This window comes from Urocampus carinirostris, chromosome 8 (assembly GCF_059441175.1).
Source record: "Urocampus carinirostris isolate Australia breed hairy pipefish chromosome 8, RoL_Ucar_1.0, whole genome shotgun sequence".
Taxonomy (NCBI): domain Eukaryota; kingdom Metazoa; phylum Chordata; class Actinopteri; order Syngnathiformes; family Syngnathidae; genus Urocampus; species Urocampus carinirostris.
Window position 1 is genome coordinate 25,079,981 of NC_142356.1, and position 18,923 is coordinate 25,098,903.

At 39.0% G+C, this 18,923-nt stretch overlaps 1 protein-coding gene across 1 annotated transcript in view; it reads right to left on the reverse strand.

The window, feature by feature from the left end:
• Positions 1-18,923, reverse strand: part of fat1a (FAT atypical cadherin 1a) — a 120,838-nt gene that overhangs the window by 80,066 nt on the left and 21,849 nt on the right. Inside the window, exon 4 of the mRNA XM_088342086.1 lies at positions 2,790-2,851. Coding sequence (XP_088198212.1) covers positions 2,790-2,851 — 62 coding nt within the window. The remainder of the gene's footprint in view (positions 1-2,789; positions 2,852-18,923) is intronic.

Genomic DNA, 18,923 nt, shown 5'->3' on the forward strand with positions numbered 1-18,923 from the left:
ATAAGCAGAATTATATGAAGTACTGTATCATATAAACTTCTTCCATCTATTATCTGCACCGCTAAGACTCATTAGCGTCGCAGGTATGCTGGAGCCCATCCCAGCTATCTTCGGGCAGTGGGCAGGGGACACCCTGAACTGGTCGCCAGCCAGTCGCAGTCATATACACCTATATTTTTGGAAAATACTCGTAGGTCGAGAAATGATGATTCATTTTAAATAACATGAGCCTCACCTAACGGGAGCTGCCATAATAATCCGCCATCAAACCATTTTGGAAGAATATTGTGGTTGGAATGGATGACTCCGAAACATGTCAATTAAAGCCCCCCAAAAAAACGTTCTTACTATCTCATCTCATCTCATCTCATTAGCCGTACCGCTTATCCTCAGTAGGGTCGCGGGGGGGCTGGAGCCCATCCCAGCCATCTTCGGGCAGTGGGCAGGGGACACCCTGAACTGGTTGCCAGCCAGTCGCAGGGCACACGGGGACAGACAACTCATTCGCTCATTCACACCTAGGGACAATTTCTTACTATCATTTTAGCAAAATTACACTTTACACACAAGTGCAAATTTACATGTAGAAAAATGTCTTTCATTGCCTTTCAATGTTTGTAACACAATACATTTTATCCATAAAGCTTTCCCGTCTAGTTTGTCCAGTTTAATTTCGATATCCTGTTTTGATATCAATCCTGTCTGTCCCGTTGATTAATATCGGTTTCCAGTTTCGTTCCCGTCTAGTTTGTCCTGTTTTCAATATCCTATTTTGATATCAATCCTGTCTGTCCCGTCCTGTCTGGTATCGAACTCTCCTGTCCGATATCTGCTTGGGCAATTGGTATCGAGCTCGTCGGCCTCTTGCTTCCTATCATTCCACGCCAGACTGCTGCCTAAAGTGCATGACTCTCCATTTCCCGTAAAATAAAAGGCTCGTGTGAGAAACGTCGCGCATTTGGGTCCTGATCCTGTTCCGGTGTTTGACAATTCATGGTTATTTGGTCCACATACAAGTACATATAAATAAGAATAAGTGTGACTTCACCTGACCCGTTCCAGCAATTAATAGTAATAAATATTCTATGTTAATTCCATTCATTCAATTCTACTTAACTCTTTGTGCCTTTATTATAAACTATATTTTGCATTGTCTGTTCAAATTGCTATTAAAGTCCTTTCTACAGCTTTAATTGAAACATGTAACATAATCTGAAGATGTGAAATAAAGCAGTTCAAGAGGCAGATGTATGAGCAGCTGAACGCAGGCGCTCCCGACTGTAATTAAAAGCCCAAGTAAAAGGGAGAAAGAAAATAATTAAAAATGCTCTATTATCAACTTTGGCTTGTGCGGCGAGCAGAGATGGCAGGGCCGAGGTCAATTAAAAGCCTGGAGTGTAAAACAACTGCAGCAGTTTCCTGCTGTAAAACACAGAGTGTTAAAGGGGAGGGATTGGGGGTTAAGCCACTACTGTTCTCGCCTCTGCATTCAAAAACACAAAGCTAACTGGCTCTATCTATATGATTTACGACCCTTCTGCACTATCTTTGAAATAAACCAACTAAAAATAAGAGAACAACTTTTAAGTGTTAACCACTGAAATATAAATGTTTACACATGCGAAACCCAGAAAAGATTTGGCAAACTACCACCTAATTTTAAAGAAGACATACAAATCTGCACAGAAGGCAGTATACCCTAACCTCATATGACATTTGGTATGTCTGTATTGAGTTGGAAAGAGAACCCAAAAACGCAAAATGAAATTGAAAGTCTGGGATTTTTGCCCACATGAAATGTTATGACATGTTTCTAAGTACCGATGAAAAAAAGTTATTTTCAAATAGAGACAGGAAATCTGCTATCATTTATGTCTTGGGTTCGTACACCACTCTCATGGCCAAGTTCAAGCACTTTTAAGGACTTTCAAAGCGATTTTTTGTATTTCTTCAGTGTCATTAAAATTATTTTGCAGAGCCACAAACATATCTGCAATTTACATATGAAATTTTTAATATTTCGTGTGCACTTATCAAAACATATAATTTTTTTTAATATTATTATTATTTTTCTGACCAATCTCACCCCATAAAGGTGTTGGGTAAAAATGACACTAATATTTAGCCTACATTTTCAGTTGCAGGAAGTTCTTTCAGTTACAATTTACCACCGGGAAACGCTACACAATTTTAGGCATGACGCATAAAATATGTTCAGAATTGATGCGTAATTCTTGCACAAATGCACATTTCATTGAGCCCTGTTAAGGTGTAGCATCCACGTGTCCTTGAGCGCAACCAATAGGGGTTAATAACGCTTCATAGGAAAATGCCATACAAACTATTGTCAGCTGCAGTTAATCATGAGGGAAGACATGCAATGGCGAAGCGAAAGCACTAGAGTCAGCAAAATGTTAAGCAGATTTTTGTTTTCAGAATAATGGCAACAATTTTAAAGTTTTAAAAGCACTCTTCATTCCTTAAAATCTCAACATTATAATAATTCAAGCATTTTTAGGGATATGAAGGACATGTACCAACCCTGTATGTCCAATTATGGGACGTGTTTCGAGACATCTTGGACAATTTTGATGGCATGTTTAGTGGGCAACAATTGACAAAGATAGAAAAAAGGCTGTTTATTGCTTCGTAACTCATGTTCAACTCATCTGAATGCCACTTTAAATGTCCTTTGGGCTTATGGACGTCCACCATAAAAGAGTCACAGGCACACTCATTCTTTTAAGAAAGTGGGTGTGAGCAGCCAGACTAAAACATAAAAGCCTTACCTCAAGAATGTGCTCATCCTGCTGCTCCCTGTCCAGCCTTCTTGAGGTTGTTGTAACCAAACCTGTAGAAGTGGCAGAGGAAAAATGGTCAACAAGGCACATTATTCGGAAATCTTTTAAAAATCTACGAAAAAAGGAACTGCAGACTATTGTAAAAGTTAAAGATTTCTCACGTTTAAAACATTTCGGGGAAGGCAGCTGCCAGAAGCACAAGTGTGAAATGTCGCAAAGACCAGTCGAAACAACTCAGCTGTGGTGTGTTCAATTCCCACACAAGCTGAGCAAACAAGTCACTAAAATAGTCTTAACATAGAGGAGAGAACAATTAACTTAGCGGCAATCTTTGCAGTTTTAGAGAATTTTTACTTTTTAATATACAAAACAAATATTTTTACAATTTGATTCAGAATATAACCCAACTCCTGGTAGAAAACGCAAAACACACTCCACGCCAAAAAAAATTGGAATTTTCCATTTCATCTTTGTGGTTACAAGAGAAGAGACAATCCAAACCAACGTATTTACATATAAATGTCTCTTCCTGACTGCCAAAAGATTAGGCCCTAATCCATGTTATTTTTGTGGAACCAAACAATAGCTCCTTACCTTAAATACAGAGAAAAGAACAATGGAAAAGGGCAAATATTTTCTCTTTGCCACTGCCCAACCCAATGAAAATCATTAAAATGGCACCCTCTGTGCATTTACATCTTGATGTTGATTGACGATGATTGCAATCTAACATCCAGACTGACAATAGAATGAAAAGTAAACATAGTTTACAAATCAGGTCTACTCATTTGTAGCTACAGTCATTTTTCCTTTTCTTTTTGCAGGGGTTGTGCACCAAAGAGGCCCTGCTATAGTCAAAACTGGCAAAGTAGAAACCTTGATCAATGTATTTATTTAGTAACGGCTTAATTTTACATTCAAACCAAAGAACAAACCTAATTTACAGGCGAAAACATTTGTTTTACAAATAAAAGTACGGTACTTTTTAAAAGCGTTTTGTTGTAGTTTTTCTAATAATTTGTGTACTGTCAAATTCTGATTTCAAAAAAATAGTTTTTCACGCTCAGTGGTGGAACTGATTTCAGGACACTACGTTTTTACTTCACATGATCCTTTGTCGCCATCATGTAGACGCAGGGGTCAGCTACCGAAAACGTTTAAAGCCATACTGGACTACAAAATACAACCCGCGAAAAAGTATGTCTGTCGCTGCAAAAAAATTAAAAGGCTAATGTAAGATTTATTAGGAAGGAAAAAAATAAGCTTAAAATTGTAGCTGACAAGATTGACAATTCCAATCCATCCATTATCTGCACCGCTTATCCTCGGTAGGGTCGCGGGGGTGCTGGAGCCCATCCCAGCTATCTCCGGGCAGTGGGCAGGGGACACCCTGAACTGGTTGACAGGATGTCGCAGGGCACACAGAGACAGACAACCACTCGCTCATTCACACCTAGGAAATTTGAACCGGCCAATTAACCTGACATGCATGTTTTTGGAATGTGGGAGGAAACCGGAGTGCCCGGAAGGAACCCACGCAAGCACGGGGAGAACATGCAAACTCCAAACAGGAAGGTTTGATCTCGTGACCTCAGAACTGTGCCGCACACGCGCTAACCACTGCGCCGCTGTGCTGCCCGGCTGTATCCATCTATCTCATCTCATCTCATTAGCTGCACCGCTTATCCTCAGTAGGGTCGCGGGGGTGCTGGAGCCCATCCCGGCAATCATCGGGCAGTGGGCAGGGGACACCCTGAACTGGTTGCCAGTCAATCCCAGGGCACACAGGGACAGACAACTCGCTCGCTCATTCACACCTAGGGACAATTTGGACCGGCCGATTAACCTGAAATGCATGTCTTTGGAATGTGGGAGGAAACCGGAGTGCCCGGAGGAAACCCACGCAACCACGGGGAGAACATGCAAACTCCAAACAGGAAGGTTCGATCTCATGACCTCAGAACTGTGCCGCACACGCATTAACCACTGTGCCGCTGTGCTGCCCGGCTGTATCTATCTATATTAATTATATTTACTCGGGAGCGCAAAATAGCCCCATGGGGCTCAAAAGCAAATTGGCGGTTCAGAGATCCAATTTTTTTCTACCTTTTGGTGCTTTGTTGGTCCAGGGTGTTTTGTTAAAATGATGATTTCTAGAGAAACTTAAAATTGAATAAGTCTTGTGCCTTCATAATGTGTGTTTGTCAAGCTGTTTTACGTACATGTACATCTTACACCGCATAATGAAAAAGACTATCCATTCGTTCATTCTCCTGCCATTCTGTGTTATTTGCTTTAATCCGTAGACATATAGTTGTTATTTTGTTACAGCCGTATGTATTTTATGTTACTGATATCTAATAAGTAAGTGAATGTTTCTACTTTGTGGATTTGGATTATCACAGGAATATTTCGGAATACAACTCCCTTGAAAAACAAAGTGTTACTTGTATGCCATATGCCTTATTCCTGTCATAGCACACAACTGCTGATTATGTATAAAGCCTTTCCTTGGCTTTTGAAGAACCTTTTGCCAAAATCTAAATCAGGCCAATCCGGCCAAAACCCTATTGACAAACATGCAGACAAAAAGAGAAGAAAACCTGGCAAAATAGCGACGTTCTAAGCATATCGTGCTTGTCCTGCCAGCGTTAATTGCACCCAGCACAGAGAAGAAGAGCCAGCTCGGACCGCACCCAGAACTGCGACCCGATTAGCATCAAGCAAAGGATTTCCGAAACCCCAAAAGCCAGTGAGGAGCACAAGGCCTACAACTTAGGGTTACACAGAAATAGTCACAAGCTCAGCACTGCAATTAGGAAAACACAAGATGGCCACTCAAGCTGCATTTTCCATTTTCAGACGTTCCTTTTTGGCGCTTTTTAATCTTAAACATAAAATTACTGATTTTCATGAAAATGGAAAAAATCACCGGACAATGTGGCTTTTTTTCTTAATTTTCCACCCCAAAAAGAATAAAAATACGCCTTTGTTGTTCACTCTATAATTTAAACTCTGACGCATCAAAACAGCATTTAATTAGCTGTCTAATTACAAGCAGCACAAAATATTGTTCATCATAAATCCCAGTAACATAATTTGAAACACTGAAAACAATAGTTTTTATTTTTGAAAAATGAAGTGAAAATCAAAACCAAAAAAACTTCAGGTAATAATATTACCTTCAATGTTCAATTACCTGCATTTTCAATCAAATCCAAAGTGCATCACTTCAGTGGCTTTGACTTTAAGATAATAAACTCCACAACTCGTATAGTTTTCGCTGTATATTATTTTTCAAGTTTAACGGAGGTTGGCATCCATCACTTTGGTGCATTACCGCCCCCTATTTTTATGGAAATTTGTCTCTGTTCCACTCCTTGAACTCCTTTAAAACATCCCATGGTCTCAAAAAATATCCTTGGTCTAGACCAGGGGTGTCAAATTCATTTTAACTCGGGGGCCAGACGATAGACCAAATATTCTGTCGGGGGCCGGACTAGTAGATTAAAGAGAAAGAAAAAGAGATGAAGAAATAAGAGAAAGAGGGGGGGAAAAGGAGAGAGGGCGGGACAAAGAAAGAAAAAGAGAGAGAGGGAGAGAGTGTGAGAAACAAAAGATAAAAAGTCGTGAGAGAGGAGGAAAAGAAAGGGAGAAGAAGAAAGAAATCCAAAGAGAAATAGAAACACAGGAGGAGAGAAAAGAGAAAAGAAAGCGCGAAGAGTATGAAGAGAGAGAGAGAAACGAGACAAAAGATAAAAAGGAAGTTAGCGCAAAAGAGGTTAAAAGACACCGAGAGAGAAAGAGAAAAAGAGCAACAAAGGAAGAGAAAGAGAGACACAGAGAGTGAAAGAGACAGAGACAGAGAGTGGGAGAAAAGGGATGGAAAAGAGAGAGAGAAAGAGAAATAAATACAAGTACAGTGTCTTTGTGAGAGGCACCTAGCTTTGGCAACATCAAGTTGACATATTGCAACCTGCAGCTTGTTTTTCTCTTGCGCTTCCCTCAGCGTTGTCTCGTGGGCCGGATTCAATTCCTTAGCGGGCCTGATGTGGCCCGCGGGCATCCTGTTTGACACCTGTGCTTTAGACCTTTTTTTCAAGCCCAACAATCCTTTCAGTGGCATTTTCTTTATTCATCTGCTGTATCTGTGTTTGGCCATGCTCAACATGAATAAACAAACGCGTATTGAGTATCTACTCCATTTGCAGGGAAATTTGTCATCTACTGTTTAAATGCACCTCTTTTTTTCTTTCTTAACATTATTTTGCCAAAGCAAAGGCCCACAACCAACTTTTGGGGGTCCAACCTACCCATTGAAACACTAGTGTAGTGCAACCGAAAATGAGTGCTAAAAAGAAGGATACAAACTATGGAGGCTAAAAGTAACCAAACCACATAATTTTTCTTGTATTTTTTTCAGCCAAGCCTTTCACAAGGTTTTCAGGATAGCCGTATCACCAAATGACAGACAATCATATCAGCTCTCTCTAGGTGAGCCTTGTGTAATGTTTTCAAATGATAGTTTTTTTAAGTCAACTTTTTTTTTCAGTTTTTTTCCCACTCTGAGGTACTAAATAATGCACAATGTCCTTTATAAGACACCGTAAAATCAACGTATCATGACTAAGTTATAAAAAGAAGGGTTTTGAGTAAATAATAATATTTTATACAAATTTGTTTCAGTAAAGTAGCAAATCGTGAGAATTGGGATGCAAGCAAGAAAAAAGACAAAGGCAAATTGTATCACTTAATACATGCAATTTGAAACTAGCCAAGCATAGTATGACACAGAGAAAATTCCTCCGTTGTTTTCCTTTTTTAAAATGTTTTGGCATCATACAGCGGGTCCTGGTTTTGTTGCACATCTTGAAAGCACAGCGGAAAAGCTTAGAACACACAGCCAAGCTAAACAGTTTGGACAAGACTCTCATCCATTTAAGCAATTCAATTCCTATATGGCTTTATTGGACTTAAATCAAAATACACAAATACATGCTAGACATAGGCACTGCTTTCATGCAAGAATATGCTGTAGATCCGGAAAGTTAGAAAATTATTAAGTTGATGAGTTCTAAGAAGTCTGGACTTCCAACACACGGACCTTCCTTTTGTCCCGACACACACAATTCCCTTTGCATGGCATGGGACGAAGAGGATTGACAGTAATTATAGCCAAGATAGTTGGGCTGCGGGCTGGGAAAATAACCAGCATCAAGCAAAGTTCCATCCGTCTGTGTAAAATAAGGAAAGCCTGCACGGGATATCCAAGCTGAGGGATGATGGCTGGTAATAGTGATTGAGATGGCAACTGTGTATTCAAGTTCTATAATAGAAAAGTAGCTTTAATATGTATAAAAAAGAGGAAAACATATTATGGGGATATTCAGACGATCATTCGTTTTTTAATGACATTAACATTTTCCCTCTAAAAACAAAGCAATTTCATTACCATCATGATATAAAAAAAGGGTAACACTACTTTTTTGGTAATTAATATTTCATTTGAATGTACAGTAAGACCTCGGTTATCGCGGTTAATGGGGACCAGAACCACCTGCGATAAGTGAAAATCCGCGAAGTAGCGGCGCACCTTCAAAAGAAAAAAAGAAAAAATAAATAAATTTAAAAAAAAAAAAAAAAAAAAAAAAAAAATATATATATATATATATATATATATATATATATATATATATAATTTTTTAGACCCGGTTAATGGGGACCAAAACCACCCGCAAAAACTGAAAATCTGCAAAGTAGCAACGCCCCTTCAAAAAGAAAAAAAAAAAATATATATATATATATATATATATTATTTTTTATTTTTTATTTATTATTATTTTTTAGACCCGTTTAATGGGGAGCAAAACCACCCGCAAAAAGTGAAAATCTGCCAAGTAGCGACGCCCCTTCAAAAAGAAAAAAGAAAAATCTCATCTCATCTCATTATCTGCACCGCTTATCCTTATTATTCGCGAGCGAGCCCCTACTTTTGGGCGCGATACGCACGACACCGCGACGGCCTGCGGGAGACGTGACCTTGGTGACTATTTCATCCGCGTTAACAAACGCATTTTGTAGAATACGATCGCGCTTTATTGTTTAAATAAACGCGTTATATAGACTACGACCGCCCAATTATTTTAATTAGCTCGCTTTATGGTTTCAATAAGCGTATTATATAGAATACGATTGCTTTTGTCGGGAGCGCAGCAGATCGCGCGTTCACGCGAGGGGGGGAGGATTCTGTACGGGAGTCTGATTTGGGCACAACACCGGGAAACGAGAACGGCGCGCCGTGCTATGGTCGTCGGCCGAGGGGGATTCCCGCAAAAAGTACCGACGCCCCTTCAAATTTTATATTTTTTTTTTTTACCATTACAGAACGCGAAGCTCTGAATCCGCGAACATAGAACTGCGAAGTAGCGAAGTCCCACCGTATTATGTTTTAAACTTTTTTATAAACACTGCACAGAGGGGTTTCAAAGAATATTTCATAGGCATTTTATGTTTATAACAACATAGTCAATCTTGAATCTTGAACTTAGATCATGGTGGTGAACATGCCAAATACTAACCACTGGTACACCAATAGCACCGTAAAAATAATGTGATAATGCGATAAAATATACTGTCTTTTCATATGTCATTTGTGTCACTGGTGGTCCAGTTGTTAGGATTAGGTCTTCTCAAGGGCACAACCAAGGTTTGATTCCTGTCACAAACAATGTTTTGGGATTGTGGTCAGCAATATTATTCAGGGAGAGAGAAATATTTATAAATTGTTTATTAAAACTATCACGATTGCCCTCACTTGTCTCCGCCCGTCTGGCACCTGTTGCGACTTGTTGCCTGATTGGCTTCCCTCCTATTTTAACTCAGTGCTCTTATTCACTCCTTGTCAGTCCGTCAACGAACCTCTGCACTAGCAAGACTTGTGTTTTGACTTGACGGTATCCTGCTAGTGTATCCAGTATTCGGTATCGACCCCTCCTGTCTCGTCCTGTCCGGTATCTTGCTCCAATGTCCAATTAACGTCCTTGTCTGTCTTATCCTGTCCAGTATCTTGCTCCTGTCTCCGGTATCCGGTATCGATCCCGCCTGTGTCGTCCTGACCCGTATCTTGCTCCAGTCTCCAGTATCCGATATCGATCCCGCCTGTTTCGTCCTGCACCAGTCTCGAGTGTCCGGTTTTGAACCCTTCTGCCTCACCCTGTCCGGTATCTTGCTCCAGCTTCCAGTATCCGGTATCGATCCCGTCTGTCTACTCCTGTCCGGTATCTTGCTCCAGTCTCCAGTATCCGGTATCGATCCAGTCTGTCTCGTCCTGTCCGGTATCTTGCTCCAGTCTCCAGTATCCGATATTGATCCCGCCTGTTTTGTCCTGTTCAGTATCTTGCTCCAGTCTTCAGTATCTGGTATCGATCCCGTTTGTCTCATCCTATCCGGTATTTTGCTATAGTATACAGTATCGATCCCGTCTGTCCCGTCCGGTATCTACCCGTGTATCCTGTGATCGCCGCATCGCTGCCGTTTGTGTTCACGCGCATGACTGCCCCATTCCCGTAGAATAAAGCTTGTGTGAAAATGTTACGCGTCTGGGTCCTCCATCTGTGCGGGTTCTGACAAAAACTGCATCAACTAGTTGGACTTTTTGTTACAATATCAATTACTCAAGCTTTTTTGTACTAAGAGTGTATCGCGTCGTAAAAAGAAGTGTATCGTATGAGAATGGAATGATAGTCGTTGGTCCTCTTGAGTTTTTTTTTGTAAAATTAACTAAAGCTAGTTACAGTTAGGTAAGGCTGGGTAAATAAATTTAAATGTATTTGATTGAATCGTCACGTTAAAAATCGACAAATCTAAATACGCTGAGTAAGGAAATCGAGGGTAGAAATGAAAACGTTAAACTTGAATTACTCAAACATGGTGGTGAATAATTAACTATGGTAAGCAATACGTATCTACGTTTTTGCAAAAACAATTCAAGTTAATTTGCGTCAAAGTGATTAAAAAAAAAACAGCACATGACCACCTCATATTTATCTTTAATTATTTACTATGTCATGTATACTAATATTTTTTTATGACATGAGCGATTTTTACTCCGTGCAGTGCTTGACACACAGCGGCGCTTATTTCAAAGTGTAAAATCAATAAAATTACGTTGTAAAAAATGGACGTGAGGATAGAAACGACGTGAGTCACGAGTCATTTAAAATGTGGATGATTCAGGTCATTTCTCGACTGTTGTTTCCTTGCCGGTGTGATTTCAGTTTGACCTCTGAACAATAGCCAGAAGCAAAAGGAAGTTGTTGGAGTTATCCTTTCCCTATTACACTTCCCGTGATTATGAATGTGTCTCTGCTGAAAAATAGAAACAACGAGGAGCATCTGCATTTTCACCAGTTTCTTCTGAATAGAAAACAAATAGATAAATACTACTGTCAACGACACATTTTTCATTGTGTGTATTACACGATTTTAGTGTTTGTGAAATATTCATGTTTTGTTTTATCTTCTGGATTTATTTTGGTTATTGTTCTTGAATGTTGTTTTGCTTGTTTTTTGTTTGTTTGTTTTTAGCCTATTTAAGAGCACTGCCGAGGGACAGCCAAGGAAATGTGTTTGTTTTTTGTTTTCAATTGCATTTTCTGCTTTTAAACCAACCAATCAACCAACGAGCCGACCACAGAGCTGTTGAACATTGAAAATCATACTTTAGAATGGATTAAGATTCATTTTTTTCTAGTTGCTATCAGCAGCGTTATTTTTAAGTTGACCGTGGTTCCTAAACAATGCATCTAAACTAACCAAGAAATAATCAACAATGTAAATACAAAATTGAGTATTATTAGACTTTTTGGGTGATAATTGTAGGTTTATAGGAAATGCGTACTTAGGGCGGTGCAGCGAATTAAAAAGAAGGGGCGTAACAAACGCGGGCTGACTAAAGGTGAGTGTGTGTGGACACGGCGGACATATATAGATATATATTCTTCCCACCCTCACCTTTGGAAATATACACTTTTTTGTTTGGATTACTTTCAACGAGACTCAGACTCTGCCGGTCTGCATCAAACCTTAAGTACCGGTATCATTTTCCGTTTATTTTGTTGGCTGTGATATTCAGTTACAATCGCGGGTCTGGGTTAATTTTGTGTTTGTGTTACATTTTTTAATGTAGGCGCATGCGGCTTATATACAGGTGCGGCTTGTGTAAGTACAAAATTGGTTTTCCTCTTAAATGTGGTGGGTGCAGCTTATAATCAAGTGCGCTCTATAGTCCGGAATTTACGGTAATTAAGTTGTTATGTGTTGTACTTTTGAAGACATCAAAAAATACTCCAGCAGCACCTTTCTATTATTTATAAAGGTAAAATACATTGTGAATTTAGGTGAACATTATTACGCTCATGGGTAATGTTAGATTGATTGTTCAATGATGCTACTTTGTTTTGTTTTTTTTTAAATATTGATAACTTAAAGCAGGCATGTCTAACATACAGCTCGTGGGTTGGATCCGATCTGTTGGATGATTTAATCTAGACCGTCATAAATGGCATGTAAAAAAAGTGTTTAGGTCATTTTGATCAAAAGTTATGATTTCTGAATCAAATGCGAAACAAATGCTCTCTCCAGCCGCAAGAGGCAGCATTTAGTTAGTATAGCGTGGTGAGTTGGTTCAGGTGTATAACTGCATTAAGTCAAACATTACAATAAACCAATTAACACATTCAATGCCAATAATTAAAATATTTTGTTTGTGAATAAATATGTTGTGTTTAATAAATATCCCTTGTTATGCATGATTTTAATATGTAGGGCAAGTTATTCAAGTAGGCTGAATGAAAAAGCATAGTACTGAAAAAACAAAGCTAAAAATTTGGAGTTGACATTCTTTAACTGATCTGGCCAGCCTCAGATAGTCTGGATTTGGCCCTGGAGCCAAACTGAGTTTGACATCCATGACTTAAAGGATAAACTAGCAAGAGAGCAATGCTGATTTATTACCACATATGTGGTAGATTAGATACACAACAATCTTATTTCATTAGAATATTTTTGATGTATTGTGGTTTGACAAGATACACAACAATGCTATTTGATTAGCATAGTTGTGCTGTATTGTTGTTTGACTAGATTAACAACAATGCTAATGTATCAGCATATTTGTGGTGTATTGTGGTTTTGTTAAATACACAAAACATAAATTACGTTTCTGTCAACTTCAACGGGACAAGAAAACAGTAAATTGAGGTACCATTGTTTGACATGACTTAAGGAATACAATGCAATAGTAATAAAAAGGAATACAATGGCTGTGACAGTATCTCGTGCGACCCTCTGGAAGGTATGGGAAATCCCAGCCCTAAATGATATGGCATGGGTGCAGCAGTAAGAGTGATAAGATTGTCATCAAACCTTAGCAACAATCTGTTTGCTGTGTTCAGCTTGGTAACTATTGCCATGAAACGGGTCATTGACCAGTTTTCCGTTCAAAGTCCAATGACGTCCTGCAACCACAACTTTGCAGCGTGGGCGACTGCCATTGGCGACCTTTAATAAGTGTGTTGACAGATCCTCCATGAAGAGAGAATTACAGCAAACAGCAAGTGGGATGCATTGACTGAAGTATACATGAGTCAAGTATTCATGTGGGAGATTCAAAAAAATGCTTGTCTGCCCAACATAACACAAATTAGAACAGCCTTGCAAATGCAGTAAAGCCACAGGCAGAGTAGTCGCAACCCTAAATCTAGTGAAACGATCCACAACTGCTCTCTATAAGACTGAATAGGCAAACGCTACTCGAGGTAAAAATTGTTGGGTACCTAATGAATTGATTATGATTCACAGTTTCAATTATAAAACGATTATTTAAGATTTGTTTCCAGTATTTTCCACCTCATACATATTTAAACACTTGTTGTTTTTAAAAACAGTGCATTTGTAATCATTCTTGAGATAATTTTTGATTTTCCTCATCAAAATTCACAATGAATAATAAGGTGTACCTCCCAAAAATCTCTTGTCATATATTTTTCATACATAAGGCACGCCGGACGAAATTTATACTACAGTAAGAGCTACCGTGTGTATCGGTGTAAAACCGTTGGCCTCGATAAACATACGCAATAAACTGTAGTAGTGCATCCATTAGTCGACAAGTAACGCTGATTTAAATTGCAACAGATTGTTTGCAAAGGGAATTGGACCCCCATCGCAGCAGTAAGGTTACTGACACTTTATCACTAAACCACCAGTTGTATAGATGACATACAAAATTCTCATTATCAAACTATTTTACTTACAGTGCCAGAAACACTCATTTGCATAGTGCATTCAGATAAGCTAAACGGTCTCCCCACTTATTTACCTGTGCACCTATTGTCACAATCCGGCTGTCGGGTTTGATATTCTCTCTCAACTTTTTTTTAGCTTTAGTTTGCCATTCTTCTTTGGCTCTATTTTCCATTCACACCTGGTGTCACTTGCACTGAATGCTCCCTGGTCACCTCTCCTGCTCACTATTGAAGTACTCCTGTTTTTTGTCTCGGTTCTAGACTGTTGCTTCTTTCGTCCCATTTCAAGCCTTCATGTCACAACCTTGTTAATTTCCAGTGAACTAAACCCTTTCCCTCTTTCTCGACCACAACTGTTGCCTCTGGTGATTAATATACTGCTGCCCCAATGCCTGATTCCCTGTGAGTCGAACACTGCTTGAAATAAAAACCACTCTACTATCTGTGTTTCTGAATTGTGCCTCTACACCAACACGAGCGGGTTCTTGACACCAGTAACCTAATAGGGATAAATACGGAAAAGCTTTTGTAGTATTTTGTTGAAAGAACTGTTTTCTGTTTGCCTTCCATAACGTTGTTGACTGACAGGTGAAGAAGTTGAGAGACCGTTTAACCTGTTAGAATGCACTGTGCAAATCAGTGTTTCTGGCATCGTGAGTAAATATGGTGTGATAATTAGATAAGCGCCAATGGTTTTCATATGTCACCTATACCACTGGTAGTTTAGTGTTAAAGTATCAGCGCCATCGCCATGACCCAAGTTCAAGTTCCCTGGCCATGGGTCCCCCAGGAATTTTCCATTCAAATTTAAGACTTTTTCAGACCTTTTAAAGGCCACATCCAAGGAAGTTTAAGACCAATCTTGTACTAATTTTGGCCTATGGGCCAATTTGAGGCAGCAATGATTATCAATCAATGTTTCCTCAAATACGTAAAAATTTGTGTAGTAACACACTCCTATAAAAACTAAGGCGATTATTGTATTATAGAATAATTGTTAAACTACGTGTCTTGTGCCCTTTTTTTTCCAAATACAGATTTACCTCCAGCTTACAAAAATTACTCAACCCACTATGACGTAACACTAGCGTTTTTGTGATAGTCTTTTGTTTCAATGATTCTATTTCACTTGTGTCAAAACCTATTGTGCTAGAACAGATCACAGCTTATTGTTGTGCCACTAGAAAAGTATTCGCGCCATCTGACTGTATGGATGTTGTCAGTTTTACCTGTGATAAATCACTTAATTCTGTTTTTTATTCAGGAGTATAATTTTAATGCCCCAAAACACAATACACAAGGAATATTACATAAGACACCTCACATTTGAAATGAAATGATCTGCATTTATATAGCGCTTTTCAAGTCAATGACTTCCCAAAGCGCTTTACAGTGTGCTTCACATTTCCCAATAGCGGCCGTGCAGCCATGTAAGGCGCTAACCTGCTTATTGGGGGCATTAGGGGTTCAGTGTCTTACCCAAGGACACTTCGACATGTAACACGGAGGAGCCGGGATTCGAACCTGCGATCTCATGATCCCCAGACGAGCGCTCTACCTGAGCTACTGCCGCCCCAATGAATAGAGCACTTGATTGTGGTTGATTCTAGACAATCATGTCTTCTGGAATTGTAATTATGGTGCAAAACAATGTATCATTTAGCCCATATATATTTAAAATTAATTCCCTTGAGTATGAAATGTGCTATACAAATAAAAAAAGTTTGGCCTTAAGCACAAATACCATCAATTTGAGAACCAAAATATCCCACTCCCATTTTATCTTTTCCAATGTTTTTTTTATTTAGCTTCTTGGGTGAGCTACCCTGTTCTTGACTTGCAGGTATTTATTTTTTACAGAGATGACATTTTAAGTCGTAAAAGCTTGTGTCAAGTGGTAATTTGTATTTACTGGGGTACCATAAAGGAAGCCTGATCCTCCTATCAAGTAGCAAGTAAACTGCTGCCATCACCAAAGTTGCCCATGAAAGCCCTTGTGTCACTCGCTTTAAAGCCAGAGTGGAAAACTAGCTTGTTAGCTTGGTAGCACACACACAAAACATAGGCTTCCATTTCTTTCCCACCATTATGTTCACAAGTGTTGTATGAGAACCGAAAAGGGGCCCCTGCACGCCCTATGCAGATTTAGAACGTATCATTATAGGAGAGAGCGCCCCACATACGATAAATTTAAACATTTTCACAAACTAGTATTATGCAGCTGTTGTGTCACATTGACGCATCATCCTCTTTTTTTATATATATAAAAAAATCCTAGAAATGATTTCAGTTCATGCCTAATTAACTCCACTGCATGTGGTGGACACCTAAAAAAAAGATTATAAATTAAAGCAATTTGGCATTATTTTACAAAATCACTTTCCATATTACGTTTTAGTGACAATTGAGTATTTCTTTTGTTTTGTCATAGGAATTTTTTTGTGTATCCGAAATTATTTTTGATCAAGCACAAAACATAAATATGCTTTGAGCTAGTGTGACCGACATAATTAAAAATACTGTACACGAGTCGAAAACAAAGGATTTGGACAATTTGTCAATTATAAAATTGCTTTTGGTAAATTTGATAATCGATTAAATATTTTAATACCTGTGTAGGTTGAATGCTTGCTTACAATTGGGACTCATTTCGGAGAATTTTGGATTAGGAAGCTTCATCCGACACAATAAGATCCTGTGATTAGAAATTATAAGTAAAATCAATTAGACTTCATGCTGGTAAGCAAGTAGCCCTTTTTCCTTTTTTTGCCATACTGATACATTTATTCAGCGGCCGAAGAAGAGGAAATTGAAGTTAGCATACTCCTGCATTAATTACTTCCTCCATCTACTTGGGAATACTCATGCACGACTTATGCCAGGATGGTTTGGAGAGTAGGCGGTACACTACCAATGTTCTCTACCCTTATTTGGTCACATAGTTCACATTGGTTGTCGTAACCGAAATAACTCTAAAGCTTGTGTTGATGCACCGACCTTTGGGCGCTCGGGTGATGGGTAAGACCACACAAACGCACACACATCCGACAAAGCGTAGATCACACAGGAGAGTTCATGAGAAGCCAATGAAATATTAATGCTCATGCCATTTGCAAAGTGCCGCATGAGAAAATGCACTTTTAGAGTGGGGAGAGGAACCCTCAGGCAGATCCCACTTTTTTTTTTAAAAAGAGAGAATTAAATCGCTTTTTCATTTTCATGAATTAATAGATGTGAAGTATTCCCACAGGCATATTAATTTGTACAAATTTATCAATGCAATTGGGACTCCGTCCCCCCAAAAAAGCCTAGAAAGTTATGGTTTTGTAAATTTTTGATAAGGTATGATCAGCTTTTCAAAAAATATCCTTCCATTTTCTGTTCTCTGCCCAAATTGATTTGTGCATTTTCAGAATAAGACACATCTGTTTAAACATTAACGTCCAACAATTTTCACATTTTTGTCACGTAACAGACAAAAACAATCAAATGAACCACAATTACTGCTTTATCTGTAATGTCATTTTGTAATAGTTCATGTTTGGCATATTCCTGAGTTGCTTTGTGACCACTTGTTCGTTTGGTACTTTGGTCTTGGTTTTGTTAATAAATACTGTCTTTGTTTTGAGCAACCGTGTTTCCAGCTTCTCCCTCCCCCACATGGGTCCATCAACCACAAAACCTTACCACTACGGACAATAAAAGTTTTTTAAGCAGAAATAGATTAGAGAACAACAGTTGCATTTTTATTTGTTTGAATCAACAATTGATTAGTAGCGATATCATGAGTTTTTCGAAACAATGCATGCCCAATAATTAATAACATTTTTTAATGCTATAGTGGCCTTGCTGTCATGATTACTGATTCGGGGCACCTGCGGCTGCCCCGTTGGCGCCAACAGCCCTGACTGCTGATTGGTTCCCTGACTCCTTTTAGACCACCGGCTTACAAGAGGAAGCTGTTAGACCGCCCTGCGAACCTACGCTGTTGCTAGGCAAGCTCTGTACCCTCCGACAATATCCTGCCCTGTTTTCTCCTGCCTGTTACCTGTTGCAGACCTGTTTCTGGACCCGTTTCTGCCCTGCTCTTCCGTCCCGACCATCAACCTGTTTTGCCCTGTTTCCTGCCTGATACTTGTTGCCGACCTTTTTTCTAGACTCGTTACTGCCATTGCTCCCCTGCTATCGACCAGCTTTCCTGCCGCCCACGACTATCCCCCGCTCGAAGTGGCACTTCCGCGTCCCTGCCCTTAGCTACCCGTGCCCGAAGATCATTGGATCGTGGAAGCAAGCACTGCTCTCTTTTTTCAATAAAACTGAGTTAAACGAACTCTATTGGTCCTGTCTCCATTTCTGGCTTGTGACACTTGCTGTTTGTAGATTAATTTGTAAAGTGATTATTGTCTTACATTTATTAAAATACTGGATTTTAAAATTATATTGTATCAATTAATGGCCAGTGCGTCAGTACGACCGTTATTAAATAATACGTATGTAAGTAGTTAAGTCCATTATCCCATGCCAACAGTTAAATTATGGAATTTAGAATATTAATAATTTAAAAAATTTACAAAACGATGACTTACTAAGACAGTCTTCCTTCCTCACATGTATAAACCAAAAATGTTTTCAAAAATGCTGTAGTGCCCTTTTCACATGAGGTTGACGATATATTTGTAGGTATTTTTTATGTAAATATTTATTATTGGTCCTTCATACTAAGGCTTCAAAAGGCACATTCGAATAATTAAATAAGTTGGTGAAATATTGTACAAATCGCACGAACTAAAAATGTTTCCATCTCACCTCAGGAGAA